The 18,122-nt window shown below is 41.9% G+C and overlaps 1 protein-coding gene across 1 annotated transcript in view; it reads left to right on the forward strand.

Moving 5' to 3' along the window:
• INTS9 (integrator complex subunit 9) overlaps nt 1-18,122 on the forward strand; it is a 120,848-nt gene that overhangs the window by 79,585 nt on the left and 23,141 nt on the right. Inside the window, exons 9-10 of the mRNA XM_043891132.1 lie at nt 14,015-14,126; nt 17,425-17,605. Of these exons, the coding sequence (XP_043747067.1) occupies nt 14,015-14,126; nt 17,425-17,605 (293 nt within the window). The remainder of the gene's footprint in view (nt 1-14,014; nt 14,127-17,424; nt 17,606-18,122) is intronic.

Consider the following 18,122-nt stretch of genomic DNA (forward strand, 5'->3'; position numbering starts at 1 on the left):
ATAAAGCAAAAGTAAATGTTTTTATGGAATGCTCTAGCTTTTTCGGTGATCCAACGGATGTTGGCAATTTAATCTCTGGTTCCTCTGCTTTTTCTAAATCCAGCTTGAACATCTGGAAGTTCATGGTTCACGTACTGTTGAAGCCTGGCTTGGACCATTTTGAATATTACTTTGCTAGTGTGTGAGATGAGTGCAATTGTGCGTTAGTTTGAGCCTTCTTTGGCATTGCCTTTCTTTGAAATTGGAATGAAACCTGACCATTTCCAGTCCTGTGGCCACTGCTGAGTTTTCCAAATTTGCTGGCATATTGAGTGTAGCACTTGCACAGAATCATCTTTTAGGATTTGAAATAGCTCAGCTGGAATTCCATCACTTCCACTAGCTTTATTCATAGTGATGCTTCCTAAGGCCCCCTTGACTTCACGTTCCAGGATGTCTGGCTCTAGGTGAGTGAGCACACCATCGTGATTATCTGGGTATAAAAGGTGGTGCTAGTGTAAAGAACCCACCTGCCATGCAGGAGACATAAGAGACGTGGGTTTGATCCCTGACTCCAGAAGATCCCCCGGAAGAGGGCATGGCAATCCACTCCAGTATTCTTGCCTGGAAAATGCCACAGACAGAGAGCCTGGTGGGCTACAGTCCATGGAGTCGCAAAGGGCAGGACACGACTGAAGCAGCTTAGCCCAGCACACATGTATCTTCCCGTGTTTGTAAAGGAGGGTGGTGGGGGTTAGACAGGCAGTGGGTGATGGGGGATAGATAACAATGATGATGGATAGATAATGGGTGACATCCAATCCCATTTTAATGTGAGAAAAAGATTGTTGTAAGTCTAGAACCATAGAATGGTCTGAGCTGCCACTCTGCTTTGTTTTCATAACTTTTTTGTAAGCAACTTTCATTTCAAGGTCTAGAGGGGACAAGTTGCTAGTTTTTCCTATAGCTAGCAGAATTCTGGGCCTTTCCCGCTTGCTGAAATCAAAAGCCCATCAGTGTCATCTTCATCTGCTTCACTGAATCAGAATTTTGTATTGGCAGCTTCTATCATTCCTGATATATTCTCTCATAAAAGACAGAAAGATTACTTGGCTGCCAGTTCTTCCGATTTGTCCTGCTTAGATCAAAGCCTTTACAGTACTATCGATGTAATTTCCAGTAAATTATTCTTAAAAGATCCATAAATTTAAAGGGAAAAGTAAGGTCTTGAAAGTAATGAATAATATACCTAAGTAATTGATTATAATTTCTAGCTGGCAACCACTATTGTATGTAAAAAAGAAAGTAAATTAGATTTTCTTTTGCCCAGATGATTGGATTCTGTATTGAATTAGCAGGGATAAGAAAAGACTTGTTTTGAAAAAGCTCAGTAGTCTACTTCAGATGTCAGCAAACTATGGTCCTTGGACTAAACTTGATCTCCCACCTCTTTTTGTTAATAATATTTTGTTGAAATATAGCCACACCCATTGTTTTATGGGTTGTTTGCAGCTGCTTACACCCTATCACAGCAGTTATAAAGCTAGACTTTATATTAATAGAAAAGGGCCAATTCAGCTTTAGTAATGGAAGCTCATGAGCTAGGAAGAATGTGGCAGACTGTTATACTGATCTAATAAGCATATGGAAATAAGACTCTGGATTCAGCCTGAAATGGGATGAAAAGGTAAGTTAAAACATTGGCAGATCTTAAATTCAACAATCATTTCTTGAGTGCCTATTATCTTCAGGGAAGGAAAAATATAAGGCAGAGATTTCATACCTGGATGACTCAGAGAATGGTGATAATGACATGAATACAGTTGACAAGAAGAAGTTGGCCAGGGGCAGGGGTGGTCATTAGTTGCAGAAGACGGTAGTGGGTATGATGAATGGGAATTAGAGAGAACATGAGACAAATGGAATGCAGAGCTGGAGCTTAGACATGAAGGCAAGACTGGAGACAAATTGGAAAGCCATCAGATTTTTTGAAATATAAGTGCTGAGGACTGAAGACTGAGCTGTGGAAAACTGTTAAATTTTGATAAGAAGTACTTTGTCATTTATATCTAAGTGTATCATAATTTCCTTCTTAATGTTCCTGATTTAAATAACCAGAGGTTATTGTATAGTATACTTTTGTTTGTTTCAGGCCTATCCAGTGTGGTTAGACTTAGGGTTAAACAAGACTTTTGTCATACCATGGTTAGGTTTCAGGAGTCTATTTAATTTTTTTGTGTGTTACAATAAGAATTTACAGATTCATTGAAATTTGTTCAGGATTACTTTGAAACACAATCCCTTTTTTGTAAATGTTCTACATATGTTGGAAAAGACTGTATTCACTGCTGAATGAAAATTTTTTCCATATATATTTATCCCTTTGAGTTTGTTGTGTTTTTAATTCTCATATCTTTGCTCAGCTACCAGTATCTGAAAAAGATGCATTATTTGTTGATTTATCTGTTTATATTTTAAGCCGTGTACTCAGGGGTATGTATTCGTGTTATCATTATGTCTTGTTGATCAATTACTCCTTCTATCAGAATGTTTCCTTTTTTTCTCTGTCAAGGCTACATTAAAAGCCAGGAGTCTTTTTCCTTTCTACACTTGCTGCTAGTGTTTTTCATCCTTTTTTTCCCCTACTCTTTCTGTGTCCTTTTCTAGTGAATCCCTTGCAGACAACGTAGTAAAGAATTTTTTTTTTCTTTTTTAATCTGCAGAGTCTCTTTGATTAGTGAAACCTATTTGTGTTTCTTAAATCACTATTTGGGTCTTGTTTTTGCCATCTTCACATTTTTTTAGTTTACTTCATTCTTTCCCCTGTGTTTTCTTGCCTTTTTTTAGAAGACTAAATTTCTTTTTGCAAGTTTGAACATATATGTCTATTTTTTCATTTTTAATTTTATCCTGAAGCATAGTTGACTCATAGGAATCATAGAAAAAGCTGTCTTACACCCAGCATTCAAAAAGCTAAGATCATGGCATCTGGTCCATCACTTCCTGGCAAATAGGTGGGGAAACAATGGAAACAGTGGCAAATTTTATTTTCCTGGACTCCAAAATCATTGCAGTCAGTGACTGCAGCCATGAAATTAAAAGACACTTGCTCCTTGGAAGAAAAACCATGACAGACCTTGACAGTGTATTAAAAAGCAGAGACATCACTTTGCCGATGAAAGTCCATATTGTCAAAGCTAGGTTTTCCCAGTAGTCATATATGGATGTGAGAGTTGGACCATAAAGAAGGCTGAGCACTGAAAAACTGATGCTTTCAAATTGTGGTGCTAGAGAAGACTCTTGAGAGTCCCTGGGACTGCAAAGAGATCAAACCAGTCAATCCTAAAGGAAATCAGTCCTGAATATTCATTGGAAGGACTTATACTGAAGCTCTAATACTTTGGCCACTTAATGGGAAGAGCCATTGGAAAAGACCCTGATTGAGATCAGGAGGACAAGGGGACAACAGAGGATGAGATGGTTGGATGGAATCACTGACTTGATGGACATGAGTTTGAACAAACTTCGGGAGATAATGAAGGACGGGGAGGCCTGGTGTGCTGCAGTCTGTGGGTTTGCAAAGAATCAGACAGGACTGAGCTGCTGAGCAACAATAGTCGATTCAGTGTTGTGTTTGTTTCAGGGGCACAGACAGCAAAGTGATTCAGTTACACATGTATCTGTTCCTTTTCAAATTCTTCTCCCTCCTGGGTTGTTACATAATAGTGAGCGGAGTTACCTGTGTTACACAGTAGGTCCCTGTTTGTTATCTGTGTATATCTTATTCTTCCAGTTTATTCCCCCTTTTGTTCTTCCTGTGAGTATCTTTATCACTGTCTGTCTCTCCCTCTAGAGCTAGTTTCCTCTTGTCCCTTTCATCTTTTTTCTCTTCTTTCTTCCCACCTCTCCCCTACCCACCGTTGTCAGTAGGGTCTCAGATTATTTAAACTCCAGAAGATAGTGAAGGACAGGGAAGCCTGGTGTGCTGCAGTCCGTGGCGTCACAGAGTTGGGCATGGCTTAGTGACTGAACATCAACAGGGTGGTGAATGTATTTAGACAACAGTGAACTTTGTTCTTTTTTTATTTTCACCCTTATTTCCCATAAAGCTCACAATCCTAGATTTACTTTTCTTTTTCCAGGAATAATTGAGGAATGTTCACCATGAGGGTCTTCAAATGGTAATCCTTATGAGATTTTGAACTACTGAGGATATGTTTAAATTTTCCTCACATTTAGATGATAGCTTTTATCATTTGGAGAAGAAAATGGCAACCCACTCCAATACTCTTGCCTGGAAAATCCCATGGAGAGAGGAGCCTGGTAGGCTACAGTCCATGGGGTTGCAAAGAGTTGGACATGACTGAGTGACTACACTTTCACTTTCACACAATAGCTTAAGTGAAAGTGAGGGTCGCTTAGTCCTGTCAGACTCTTTGTGACCCCATGGACTATACAGTCCATGGAAGTCTCCAGGCCAGAATACTGGAGTGGGTATCCTTTCCCTTCTCCAGGGAATCTTCCCAACCCAGAGGTCGAACCCAGGTCTCCTGCATTGCTGTCGGATTCTTTACCAGCTGAGCCACAAGGGAAGCCCAAGAATACTGGAGTGAGTAGCCTATCCCTTCTCCAGCGGATCTTCCGTACCCAGGAATCAAACCAGGGTCTCCTGCTTTGCAGGCAGGTTCTTTACCAACTGAGCTGTTAGGGAAGCACTAATAAATGATAGCTTAGATAGATATAAAATTAAAGGGAAAAAACTCTGAACCTATAACCCTATGAAACTATTTCTTCGTTTTCCACTTGTACCCTTATTGCATTGAAGAATTGCAAAGCCCATCAGATTTGTGTTCATTTGTGGGATCTGCTTGTAGAATTTTCCCTTTATCCTCAATGCTCTTAAATTTCACTGTGATGTATTTTAAATGTATATTTTCTCCTGTTTGTTTTCCTGTCTGTTTTTCCTGTAAGATCTTCCAATTTCCTTTAACATAGAAAAATTCTTTAATCATTTTTTAAATTATTTATTCCTTCTGGTTGATTTTTTTTCTTCTTGTAGAACTTCTAGTATATAGATATTGAGACGTCTGTGTTTTCTGTATCTCTTTTCTTTTATATTTCTCATCTCTTTACAGCCCCCTGCTTCAACTCATGAGTTCATTCTTTAGCTATATCCATACTGCTCTTCAACCTGTGTATTGCATTCTTTATTTCAATGATTATATTTCCATATACAGTATCTCCAAATGTTGCTTTTTATACTTTTTTTAATACTTATTTTTATTTATTTGGTTGCACTAGATCTTGTTGTAACACGTGGGATATTTACTTCCCCAACCAGGGATCAAACCCAGGCCCCCTGCATTGAGAGCCTGGAGTCTTAGCTGCTGGACCACCAGGGAAGCCCTATACTTATTTTTATTTTATTTACTCATTTTTACTTTCTTTGTGCATGGGCTTTTTTTTTAATGCACATGCTGCTGTTCCATCTGGTTTGTTATTTCTCTGTGCAGGGTAGGTTTTTAGCTTGTTGTTCTTAGTAGACGTTGCAATCGTCAGTCGTCTGGTTTTATTTCCCTGTCAGCTCTTACCATTTACCTGCCTCTCAGGGAAACCCTCTTGTACCTCAGCTCCAGACACTGCTTTTTTCCCAGAAGTTGTCTCTCTGACTTGTTACCGCTTAGCCTTGTAGGGTGAAGGGAGTAAGCAGGGGCTTGTGGGTGTGCCTGCACCTTCTGCGAACATTGATGCCACTATTGTGAGTATTTTCTCCCTCGCACTCTGTTGGAGCAGGCTACCGTCTGCCAGGGGTACTGCAGAGGAGAGGAGAAGGGTCAGAGAGTTCTCTTCCCGGCCCCTGTTCTTCCCTCAGTGCCCAGCCCTTTTTGGCTCTGGCTCCTCCTCCTCCTGGCGTGCTGCAGTCCATGGGATCGCAGAGTGGGACGTGACTTATCCACTGAACAACAGCATCATTTTGTCCCCATTCCAGGAACTATGGTCTCTCTGGGAATTTATTCTAGTTTTTCAGTTTCTCAAAATTTGTTGTTTGCCTTTCTTTCTACACTGTCCCTGAAATTCTACAAGACAGTCAGCAGCTTGTGTTTATGCTCTGTCTTGTCAGGATTTTTCATTTTGGTTTAAATTAATATTATTTTCTAAGTCATTTAGTTGTGTCCAACTATTTGTGACCCCATGGACCATAGCCTGCCAGGCTCCTCTGTCCATGGGATTCTCCAGGCAAGAAGACTGGCATGGGTTGCCATTTTCTTCTCCAGAAATATCTGTTAGAACAGTAATTTATGTTTATTATAGTAATTTTGTGTGTTACTGTGTTAGTTGCTCAGTCTATCCTACTCTCTTCAGCCCCATGGACCCCATAGCCCGACAGGCTCCTCTGTCCATGGGATGCTCCAGGCAAGAATACTGGAGTGGGTTGCCATTCCCTTCTCTTCCTGATCCAGGCATCAAACCCGGGTCTCCTGCATTGTAGGCAGATTCTTAACCATTTGAGCCACTTATTTTAGTAGTTTGGGAAAATATAAAATTCTCAAAAGAAAAAAAAATGTAATTATCTTAAGATTAAGAGAGAATTTACAGCCTGCTTTTCTGCTGTTTCTGATTTAATGAACTTTTCTTAGATGATTAGGTCTACTATGTGATATTTGATAGCTACCTAATTCCATCATGTGGATATCCAGTAAAGTATTTAACTGTTTTATCACTGTCAGAGATTTAAATTATTTAAAGCTTCCCCCCCACCCCGCCCCTGAACATCATCTTCTTCAAACAGATGTGCCCAGAAAGAGGGCGTTGGATACAGTTTAAAAACTATAATACTATTAGCACAGAATAAACAGTAACCATTGGATGAGTCCCCTGAACACATTAGCAATAACTAGAGAGCACTTTTGGTTATTAGAGCCGCAGCCTTTTTGGCCTTGGAAATGAAATTAATGGATTTGCTTGTGCATTGTGAACCAATGTTTGAACTTTAATTTTTCTATTATGATGGTTTGAAAAGGCAACTTTATATTCATTATTTCAGTAGATTTCTGGCCGACTTCAGGGGTGGGGCTTGAGTTTTAGATGTGAAAATCACCAGTATAAAAGGGCAAAACCTGCATATACCCAGACCTGGGGAGCCACAGAATTTGGGGGTAGTTTTAGAGGCTGGCCTAGGACAGGGCACTGATACCCATGCAAGGCTACAAGAAAAAAAACAATTTGTTTTAACGTTTATTTATTTATTTGGCTATGCCAGGTCTCGTTGCCGCATCTGGGATCTAGATCTAGTTCCCGACCAGCGACAGAACCTAGGGCCCCTGCGTGGGGCGCAGAGTCTTAGCTACTGGACTACCAGGGAAGTCCCAGGGCTAAGATTTGAAGTGTGGAACTTTAAAGTCAGTGGTAGGTATTTGCTGGTGGTGTTCGTATCAACAGTGCTTTAGGCTTTGCGTTTGGTTCGTTTATGATTTCGATCTTTTCCCATGCTTCTCCTGATCACGAGAGGGACCTGGAAAGGTGTCCATCTCCCCGCTTCAGCTCTCCTGCACTGAGGACTCTCCTTACCGCCTTTCCTGGAACAAATTAGGGAGTCCAGGCTCAGTCAATCACCAGGCTGTTTCCTAACCAGTTAACATTGGGCCTTGAGGCTCAAACAGGTGGTTCTCCGGATGCCAGGCGGGTGGTGAGTATCTGTAAGAGAGAGAGGAGAGGTGTTTTGACAGCAGAGGCTCCCTGTGGAAACTTCTGCCTTAGAGCAGTGGTTCTTTTCTTTCTTCTTCTTCTTTTTTTTAATATTCATTCATTTATTTGACTCTGCTGGGTCTTAGTTGCATCATGTGGGATCTAGTTCCCTGACCACGGATTACACCTGGGCGTTAGGAACATGGAGTCTCAGCCTCGGGACCACCAGGGAAGCCCATAGAGCAGTGGTTCTTAACATCTTGTGGGTCACAGCCCCAAATCCTGGTGGTAAGAACCTGATAAGAGCTGTTTTAAAAAAAAAAAAAATCTGTTGCACATCTATATGATATTTTACATTTATTTTCTGAAGACTGAGCTTATAGAGTCTTTAGAAGCCCATTGTTATTCGTCAGGTTAAGAATCCCTGATATAGAGCATTGGAAAGAAATTTTTTTCTTTGTAAGAAATAAAATTTTTTTTTTAATCAGTTGAGAATTTCTACCTAGTCAGTACCCTGAAGCCTCTGGTGTTCACAGTGGGAATTACTTCTTGCCCTTGGGAGTGGAGGAGGCTGGTGGCCAGCCTGAGAGAATGTTTTCTTCTAGCACACACCACCTCTATTTTCTCTGCCTTCTCTTCCTGACCCTGCTCCCCCTGGTTAGTTTCCCTGAGGTCTTAAAGTCTTTGGCAGTAATAAATGTAAATGTAGATTCTTCTCTTAATTCTGAAGAAAATATCTCAAATTCGGGGTCTTTGAATCAGGTTTTTAGAGTTAAGACAGTTGCTTGGATAGGTTTGTTTTGCTCTGTTTTGTTTTTTACATTTTTCTTCTTCCCTCTGAATTCCCCAAGTGTTTTGTTGTTGTTTATGCAGTTCTCTGATCTGGATGCTCTAGAAGTTTTGTTTTTTTGTTTGATTGATTTTTCTAATGCATATATTGCTATAAATCTGTGACTTGCTCCCGATCTTCATGTGGATATACATGTTAGCTTTTTTCACCCACTCCTTAGTCTTCTAAGGAATTAATTCTTAAAGGAATTCATTTCCTTTGAGATATTCTCAGGAAATATCTGCAGGCTGCTGCTTCTCCTTCTGTGCCTGGCCTTATGGAGATCTTACAATCAGTCAGGTTCAGTCCTTGGGAATTTTCTGGAAGTGTCTGACTTTCCCTGATACAGAACACAGGGGATTAAAACCACTTGCTTACCTGGTGCCCAGGGTAGAGCTGAAGGTCAACACAAAGACCTTTTCCTGCATCCACAGAACCCAGCCTTCAGTATAGCCAGTTGAAGCTGCCTTTGCTCCTCTGATCAGCTTGCCCCATGAAACATCTGGGCTTCAGTTCTCCTTTCTCTTCTGTCATATCAGAGCCCACTACATGAGAGCCAGGCCTGGGCCGAATATTGACCCTTCAAGAGGGGGCAGTCTAAAAAAATCACTTCTCTTCTTTGGGCCTCAGTTCCTCTATGAAGACCAGATGACTGAGTCTCTAGTAACACATCTCTCTGCAGCGGTCCCTCAGATATGTCCACGAAGGGCCCACTCCTCATGGGAAAGGACACAGCCATGTCTCCAAAATGTTATTTAAGAAAGATGTCTGGGACAAACGACCGCATACCGCTCCCCACCTTAGCTGCCAAGGCCACAGGAAGCTTTCTCCTCTCCATGGACATAGCCCCAAGTTGTCCCAAAGCCTCAGCCTCCTCGGGTCAGTCCTGAGGAGACAAAGCTCTGTCCTCACTGGTGAAGCAGTGCCAGCCAGTGAGAGTTAAACCTAATATATTTAAGGGCAGTAGCAGTGAGGAAGCTGAGCTACAAAGAGTTCATGATTGACTTGAAGGATTGGACTCGGGAAACAGATCCCATGAAGCAAGGAGGGAGAGACTGGACCACATAATGGGCCCCTGTCTTCTTTCTACACATGCTGTTTGGTTTCTAACCTGGCAGAGCGTTTCCTTCTCTGAGTTAATGTGCACTGCTTACATGCCTTCATGTCTTTGTTCACGCCTTCCTTCCCGCATCTAGTCTGTGGTGTTTCTTAACCTCCTGCTTTGGACAGTGGGCTGTGCTCGACTGCAAAGGAAACGTAAATGGGGAGGTGCTAGGTTTACACCGGTTACCGTAGAGGAAGAACATGGGTGCCCAAAGGACTTTCTCCAGGGTACGAGTGATGGGTCCTGTCAGGTTAGAAATCAGTCAAGGGCTGTGGGGATTCAGACGCGGGACACATCCCTTCCCACTGGGGATCAAGGAGACCCCTGAGTGGGCTCTAATTGGCATCAGAAGGCTGGATGTGATGTGTGGGACTATCAATAACCTCAGATACACAGATGCCACCACCCTTAGGGCAGAAAGTGAAGAACTAAAGAGCGTCTTGATGAAAGTGAAAGAGGAGAGTGAAAACGTTGGCTTAAAGCTCAACATTCAGAAAACTAAGATCATGGCATCTGGTCCCATCACTTCATGGGGAAACAGTGGAAACAGTGGCAGACTTTATTTTTCTGGGCTCCAAAATCACTGCAGGTGGTGGCTGCGGCCATGAAATTAAAAGACGCTTGCTCCTTGGAAGAAAAGTTATGACCAACCTAGACAGCATATTAAAAAGCAGAAACATTACTTTGCTAACAAAGGTCCATCTAGTCAAGGCTATGGTTTTTCCAGTAGTCATGTATGGATGTGAGAGTTGGACTATAAAGAAAGCTGAGCACTGAAGAATTGATGCTTTTGAACTGTGGTGTTGGAGAAGACTCTTGACAAATCCCTTGGACTACAAGGAGATCCAGCCAGTCCATCCTAAAGGAGATCAGTCCTGGGTGTTCATTGGAAGGACTGATGTTGAAGCTGAAGCTCCAATACTTTGGCCATCTGATGCGAAAAGCTGACTCATTTGAAAAAACCCTGATGCTGGGAAAGATTGAAGGCGGGAGGAGAAGGGGATGACAGAGGATGAGATGGTTGGATGGCATCACTGACTCAATGGAGATGAGTTTGAGCAGACTGACTCCAGGAGTTGGTGATGGACAGGGAGGCCTGGCGTGCTGTGGTCCATGGGGTCGCGAAAAGTCAGACACAACTGAGCTACTGAACTGAACTGAGGAATCCACAAGAAAAGTCTGAGTTACAGGGCTAAATCTGTGAACATCCAGTGTGACTCAATCATGAAGTATTTTACAACATCCAGATTGGTGCTAGTCATGTTGTAACACTGCCTTTGTTTTTTATTGTGGGCATTTAATTTTTAAAGGAATGTGGTGCTAATAGCTGAGATTCAGAGATGATGGTGTTTTCAAGGCCAGAATTGCTCCTGAGTCATTGTTTAGATTAGTTGTCTTTAATTAACCTTTTGGAGATCATGGCCCCAAATGACAACCTGATTAAATCTGTGGGAGAATGTATATAGGGAGACAGAATTGTATGTACCATTTTAGGAGGTTCTGAGGGCCTCTGAATCCCCTATCAGCCCAGTGAATCATTAGTGGCTTGTTCTGATAAGGTCCTTATAAAATTGCCCTTTTAAGCTAAGTGTGTTTGTGTGTGTGTGTGTGTGAGTGAGTGTGTGTGTGAGTGTGTTAGATGCTCAGTCATGTCCAGCTCTTTGTGACCCCATGAACTGTAGCCTGCCAGGCTCCTCTGTCCGTGGAATTCTCCAGGCAAGAATACTGATTTGTTTTGTTTTAGTTGCTCAGTCGTGTCTGACCCTTTTGCAAGGGGACTGTAGTCCCCCAGGCTACCCCATCCATGGGATTCTCCAGGCAAGAATACTGGAGTAGGTTGCTATTCCCTTCTCCAGGGATCTTCATGACCTCAGGGTCAAACTGGGGTCTCCTGCATTGCAGGAAGATTCTTTACCATCTGAACCACCTGGAAAGCCCTTCTCATCCATAAGTTAAATATACTACCGAACAAAGCTTGGTACCTTTGATCACCATTCCAGTTTCCTTCTGCTTGACATATGCACACAGTGAGCATTCCCAGGCTCCTCACACATCAGTTACTATAAACCTCTGTGCTTTACTTCCCCTTCCCTCCTTTTCTGGAAACAGTGAACGTACGTGTGTTTGTTGAGAAGGCAAATACACAGGTCAGTTCTGCCTGAGCAGAAGAAAAGCTCTTACGCGCATTGCTGTGTATCTGTGCAAATAGCAGTTAGAAGCTGCTCAACATAATTGTCACAACCGTATATCTCCTGTATCCATGTTTTTAAAAAATGCTTTTCACATTATTAAGCAGCTTACCTAACCACAATCATGTTATTTTAAAAAATTAATGAATCCCATATGTCCATGCAGATATAAGATGCTGAAGGATGATACATCAAAAGGCACGTGGACTCAGAAATAGCAGTGCAGGTGGTGGTTCTTGGCTGCACTGCTGTTTGAAATTTTACTGAAAAATTTGGATAGGAAAGAGGAGGGATAAACCTCCTGTTTTTTCCTTCTGGTGTTCTAGTGAGTAGGTTAAATGAAATTGAGCAAAAGATACATTACAAAATGAAAACATTGACGAGCTCTCTAGCATCTCGCCCTTTGGACCTTCTATTTTTCCTCTTTGTATTCCTCTTATTAAATACTTTAAAATTTATATTTTTATGCAGTTTTAAAAAATATTTATTTGGCTGTACTCGGTCTTAGTTGCAGAATGTGGAATCTTCAATCTTCAGTGAAACATGAAGGATCTTTAGTTGCAACATGTGGGATCTAGTTCCCTGACCAGTGATCAAAGCTGGGCCCCCTGCTTTGGGAACACGGAGTCTTAGCCACTGGACCACCAGGGAAGTCCCTATTTTTATACAATTTAAAAAGATTACTATTTACAGTTATTATAAAATATTGGCTATATTCCTCATGTTGTACAATACATCCTTGCATGGGCCTTCATATTTGTTTCCGGTTTTAATCCTGATTTATTTGGAAGAGCTACTTTGTATTTTTTTTTAATGCTCTGAAAGCAGTCAAAATGAAATTCAAAAATAGAACATACCTAAGGATTGCATAACATTGTGCTATAGGATTCCATAGGCTACAGGAAGATCATGTAACTTAGCGCATGAGACTCTTGAGAAATCCCTGAAGGGAGACAGATCATTTTTTTTTTTCATTTATTTTTATTAGTTGGAGGCTAATTACTTTATAATATTGTAGTGGGTTTTGTCCTACATTGACATGAATCAGCCATTGATTTACATGTATTCCCAGCCAAGCCTCTGGGCTAGGTTTCTTATAAAATGATCCGTCTCGAGACGGATCATTTTATAAGAAACCTAGCCCAGAGGCTTGGCTGAGGTCCCATACTGGTAGTTGAATTGAAGGGTGGCTTTACATTTCTGGTTCCTGATCCACTGTCTGTCCTCTCTCCTCTGCCACTGACTCTTGGGGAAAAGCACCCCAGTTTTTTGAGTCTCGACCTCTGTATTTCCACAACATTCCCAGTTTCCTGTACGTGGCAGAGCTGTTTTGAGAACCAGACTGTACAATGCAGGGGATCTCACGGCATAATCTCCAGACCACCATCCACATCCCCACCAGGAGCATCTCCTGGGAGCTCATTAAAATTACATCTTCTCAGGCCCCACCTCAGACCTGAATCAGAAACCCTGGGGTCGGGGGGCAGCACTCCACCTCCAGGTGATCCTGGTACAGGCTCAGATTTGAAGACCACCTCAAATTTGTGATGATATGTGTAACATGGCTTTACAAAAAGAGCTTCTTTTCTTTTTTTTTTCCTTCATATTTTTGGGGGTTATCCTTTTTTTTTATCCTTTACCCTTTATCCTTATCCTGTTTTTATCCTTTACCTTTTTTTTTTTTTTAACTTTTTCCTTTATAATGGAGTTCCAGGCGGCACAGTGGTAAAAAGTCCACCTGCCAGTGCAGGAGACAGACGTGTGTTTGATCCCTGGGTCAGGAAGATCCCCTGGAGGAGGAAGTGGCAACCCACTCCAATATTCTTGCCTGGAAAATTCCGTGGACAGCGGAGCCTGGTGGGCTACAGTCCCTGGGGTCGCAAAGAGACTGACACAGCTGAGCATACACACTTGGCGTGCACACCGCTAGTTAATAATGTGGTGGCTTCAGGCGGACAGCAAAGGGACTCAGTCATCTGTACACATGAATCCATCCTGCCCCATTCTTCTGTGAGTTTTCATTGCCCCGTAAAGTCCCCTCCCACTGGTACCCATCTCCCTTGGGCAGACACTCTTCAATGATAGGCATGTTGTAAAAGGAAGGGAGATGACCTATTGACAAGTTGGACCTGGAAAGACCATTGATTGTGTTCTCTTTTTCCTTTACTTCTGATACCTAACCTTTTCTTGTTTAATTACTAAGCCTAGTTCTCTGTGGTTTTTCAGCCCATGGACCAAGCATCTCTCAAAAACAGCGATGTCCTCATCCTGACGGGCCTTACCCAGATTCCCACCGCAAACCCTGATGGCATGGTGGGTGAGTTCTGCAGCAACCTAGGTATGTGTCCAGGGAAAGTTTTACATGGGAGGAAATGGTTTACATTTATTTTTTGATCACCCTGCTCGTATGGCACTTTTTTGCCCTTTGCTTCGTATTCACACCCTCTGATGCCCCCTATTATGACCTTTTCCCTCATTTATCTCCACGCTTTCTGCTTATCCTTCAAAACCTACTGTTGTCAACAAAGGCAGTTCTTAAGCAACTTAAATCTGAAGGCACAATAAGAATGGTGGTTATAACAGTAAATTTGAATTTTTAGCAATTATACAAAGGATGCTCAACATTCTCCCACTTACATAGAAACTCTTACTTTTTTTGCTTTTTGGTGGGTTTTGCAGGTGGGTCAGGGGTGCTTATAGAATAAGCAGAGTTAAAGAAGGGAATAATCCTGTCTTTGCTTTTCAAATAACAGCACAGAAAAGATTGTTAGTATTTTGAATTCACAACAGGGATACATTGAACAGGTGTATTTTTTCCCAAAAAATAATTGCTTGGTGTTATTTTTTCTTCTTTGGGTGGAGGGAACTAAAATTGAGAGACTTGTTGAGTATTTACTCCTGGAATAAATGTATGCTTCTTTGCAATAATGTCAATAAAGTCTAGAAATGCTGTATTTCTTCTAGAAATGTGTAGGTTGCTTCCTGTCTTAGCTCAGGCTACTGTAACAAATACCAAAGGCTGGTGGCTTTAAATAACACTTATTTCTCACAGTTCTGGAGGCTAGGATGTCAGGGATGCGGTGGCCAGCACGGCTGGGTTCTGGTCAAGGACCCTGTCTCTGGCTTACAAACAGCAGCCTTCTGGCTGTGTCCCCAGATGGCAGAGAAAGGCTGCCCTGGGGCCTCCTCCTCTTTTTATAAGGGCACTAATCCCATCATGGGGGCACCACCCTCATGACCTCATATAGACATGGTCACCTACCAAAGGATCCCCTTGCTAACACTGTCACATTGAGGGTTAGGGCTTCAATATATGAACTTCAGGGGACACATTCATTCCATAACTGTTTGTTACCAAAGAGGAGTTCATGAGCTCAGGCCCCTCAACCCTGTTACCTCAGCTCTGGGGGAGGGAAGTGGTTGTCTTCTAATATTTACATGGAAGGCACTAGCCTGTGAAATTTCACTTTCCCTTGCCAATAGTTGTAGCCTTTTTTATTCCACCAGTAATTTACTCTTGGGCTTCCTAGGTGACTCAGTGGTAAAGAATCCATCTGCCAGTGCAGGAGATGCAGGTTTGATCCCTGGGTTGGGAAGGTCCCCTGTTGCAGGAAATAGCGACCCACTCCAGTATTCTTTGCTGGGAAACCCCACAGACAGAGGAGGCTGGCAGGCCACAGTCCATGGGGTCGCAAAGAGTCGGACCTGCCTGAACAACTAAACAACACTTAACTCTTACCTTGGAAAAATAATTGGACTGGTCTCAAAGAAACTCTTTCTATGTTTGTTTATAACTCTAGAATCATGGAACCCAAGAGCTTCAGATCTTAAAAGAATCTTCCATGTAATCCACTGTGTCTCAGAGGGGTCCACTAACCATCTGCCTCAAATTTTGAGGTTGTGCCACAGTCAGGCTATCTGAGGAAAGAAGAGCCCTAGTAGAGAAGTTGTATTTTTAACATGTTCTGGCAATTTTCCTACAAAAGAAAGCTTGAAAACCTCTCGTAAGCAATGAGGAAGCTAAGGCCCAGTAGGTTGCAGTGGCTTTCCTAAGGTCCCACAGCTTGAGATGGGGTGGGACTAGAGCCCTGCATCTCATCTTTTCCCTGGTTTCTCCTCCAGTAATAGTGGGTCAGCCAGGCCTCCATGCATAGCAGCTTGGAGAACATGGATGTGAGAGTTGGGAACATACAGGGGGATAGAAGGCATCAGAGAGTTCAGGTTCTGTGCCCTAACTTTGCTTGTTTTCATCTATATTGGAAACTAGACAAGAAAAGAAATTGAGAGCTTTGACTTGTTTCAGCCAGTTACAGTTTCTAATCTGATTTTGGTTATAAGTTGATAACCAATTATTATAAGTTGATAACCAGTTATCATTTGATAACTGATTTTAAGCGTTTAAAGTTTAGAGGATTTTCTTATAGACAAAACACTCATGGAAGAAAATGCTACTAGAATGAGTCAAACGGAAAAACTTGGCCTGTTTCCTTATGGTCACTCAGCAATGATCAGAGACCAAACAGAGACAAATGAAACAAAGTTCTGAGCAGGAGCTGAAAAGAGAAGGCGCTGAGATGGTCTGTCCTGAAGCTCATCTGCCATTGGGAACTTGAAAACCCAAACCCATCCCTGCACACCCTGGTCCCAGGGCCTGAGATGTTGATTAATCCCTCAGGTGATCATCAGTAAGCCTCTGGACCCTCCCACGCTGGTGCTAGTCTTCAAAAGAAGTCAGTTGTTGGGGCTTCCCTGGTGTCTAGTTGGTTAAGAATCCTCCTGCCATTGCAGGAGACATGGGTTCTATCCCTGGTTCAGGAAGCTCCTGCATTCCTCGGGCAACCAAGCCCACGCTCCACAACTGCTGAGCCTGTGCTCTAAGAGCCCAGGAGTCTCAGCTACTGAAGCCCAAGACCCCAGAGCCCGCGCTCCGCAGGAAGAGCTACTGCAGTGAGAAGCCCGCGCATCGCAGCTGGAGAGTAGCCCCGGCTCACCACGACTAGAGAAGAGCCCTCCCAGCAACGAAGACCCAGCAGGGCCAAAAATAAATAATTCTTTTTTTTAAGTTAATTGTTTGTTGAATGGGCCAGTGACTGAGAATCCTTACTAAAATTGTTCCTTTAAAAAAATAATTCAGGCTCCTCCCCACCTGCACACTATAATACTGCTGAGTTTATTGGTATTTGAACTACAAAGCAAGCAACTGAAAATAAGAACTCAAATCTTTTTTTGTTCCTTATATTTTGATTAAAATATGATGTTTTGACGACTTTTGCTTAAGAAAATACTGTATTTGTTCATTTAAAGTGGAGACAAGATTAAATGATTTTTTTCATGTGTGGGTATGAAAATCTTCTTTGCACTAAATATCTCAGTTGATAGAATATTAATTTTTTTGTACATTTTCCAAAAAAAAAACCAAAGTTGATTGTTACCCAAATGAAGTGAATCCTAGGAACAGAAGTGGAAAAATGAAAGAAATGCAAACAGAATTTGTAGAGTTCTGTCCTCCGTGTATAAAACTGTTCTTTTGATGCTACTTTCCCCACTCTGGCCTCAACTTTTCTTTTTTCTTTTTTGTTTTTAATATTATTGAAGTCTGTTTGATTTACAGTGTCATGTGGCTTCCACCCCTCTAGCACTGACAGTACGGAACGGAGGAAACGTGTTGGTCCCCTGCTACCCTTCTGGAGTGATCTACGACCTCCTGGAGTGCTTGTATCAGTACATTGACTCGGCCGGCCTCTCCAGCATCCCTTTCTACTTCATCTCCCCAGTGGCTAACAGTTCACTGGAGTTTTCACAGATTTTTGCTGAGTGGTAGGTCTCTGTTTATCCTATGATCCCTACACTCAAGCTGTAAGAAAAGAAAAAGCTTTTTAGTTTTAATTTAAAAAGAAATAGAAATAATCCTATTTTTTCTCACCTTACTGTGAAACCTTCATTTTTTTCCACCCTCTGTGATATGAAGATTGTATTAATGAAACCCAGAGCAGTTACTTTGCTAGGATTTAGGAGAATTGTTATCAAGAAGGGAAGGAGGAAAGGCAAAGACATAACTTAGCCAGCAGTTTCAAAATGAACAACAAAACTATTATACACTTACCTTCTCACATGCTTCCCTCTGTCTGTTACAAAGTGCAGTTACATTCTAAAAGCTAAAAAAAAGTTTCAGACCCAAGCTCATGTTCTCTGAAATTTTTAATACCACATCTGATGGGGAAGACTAGCTTATTTTTCCATTTCCATAGTATATTTGGTGACAGTGTTTTATTACAACAGGAAATTATTTGATCAAATCCTAGGATGGGTAAATTATTGAACAGTATGAAGTGGG

The sequence above is a fragment of the Cervus elaphus genome, chromosome 29 (assembly GCF_910594005.1).
Source record: "Cervus elaphus chromosome 29, mCerEla1.1, whole genome shotgun sequence".
Lineage (NCBI taxonomy): Eukaryota > Metazoa > Chordata > Mammalia > Artiodactyla > Cervidae > Cervus > Cervus elaphus.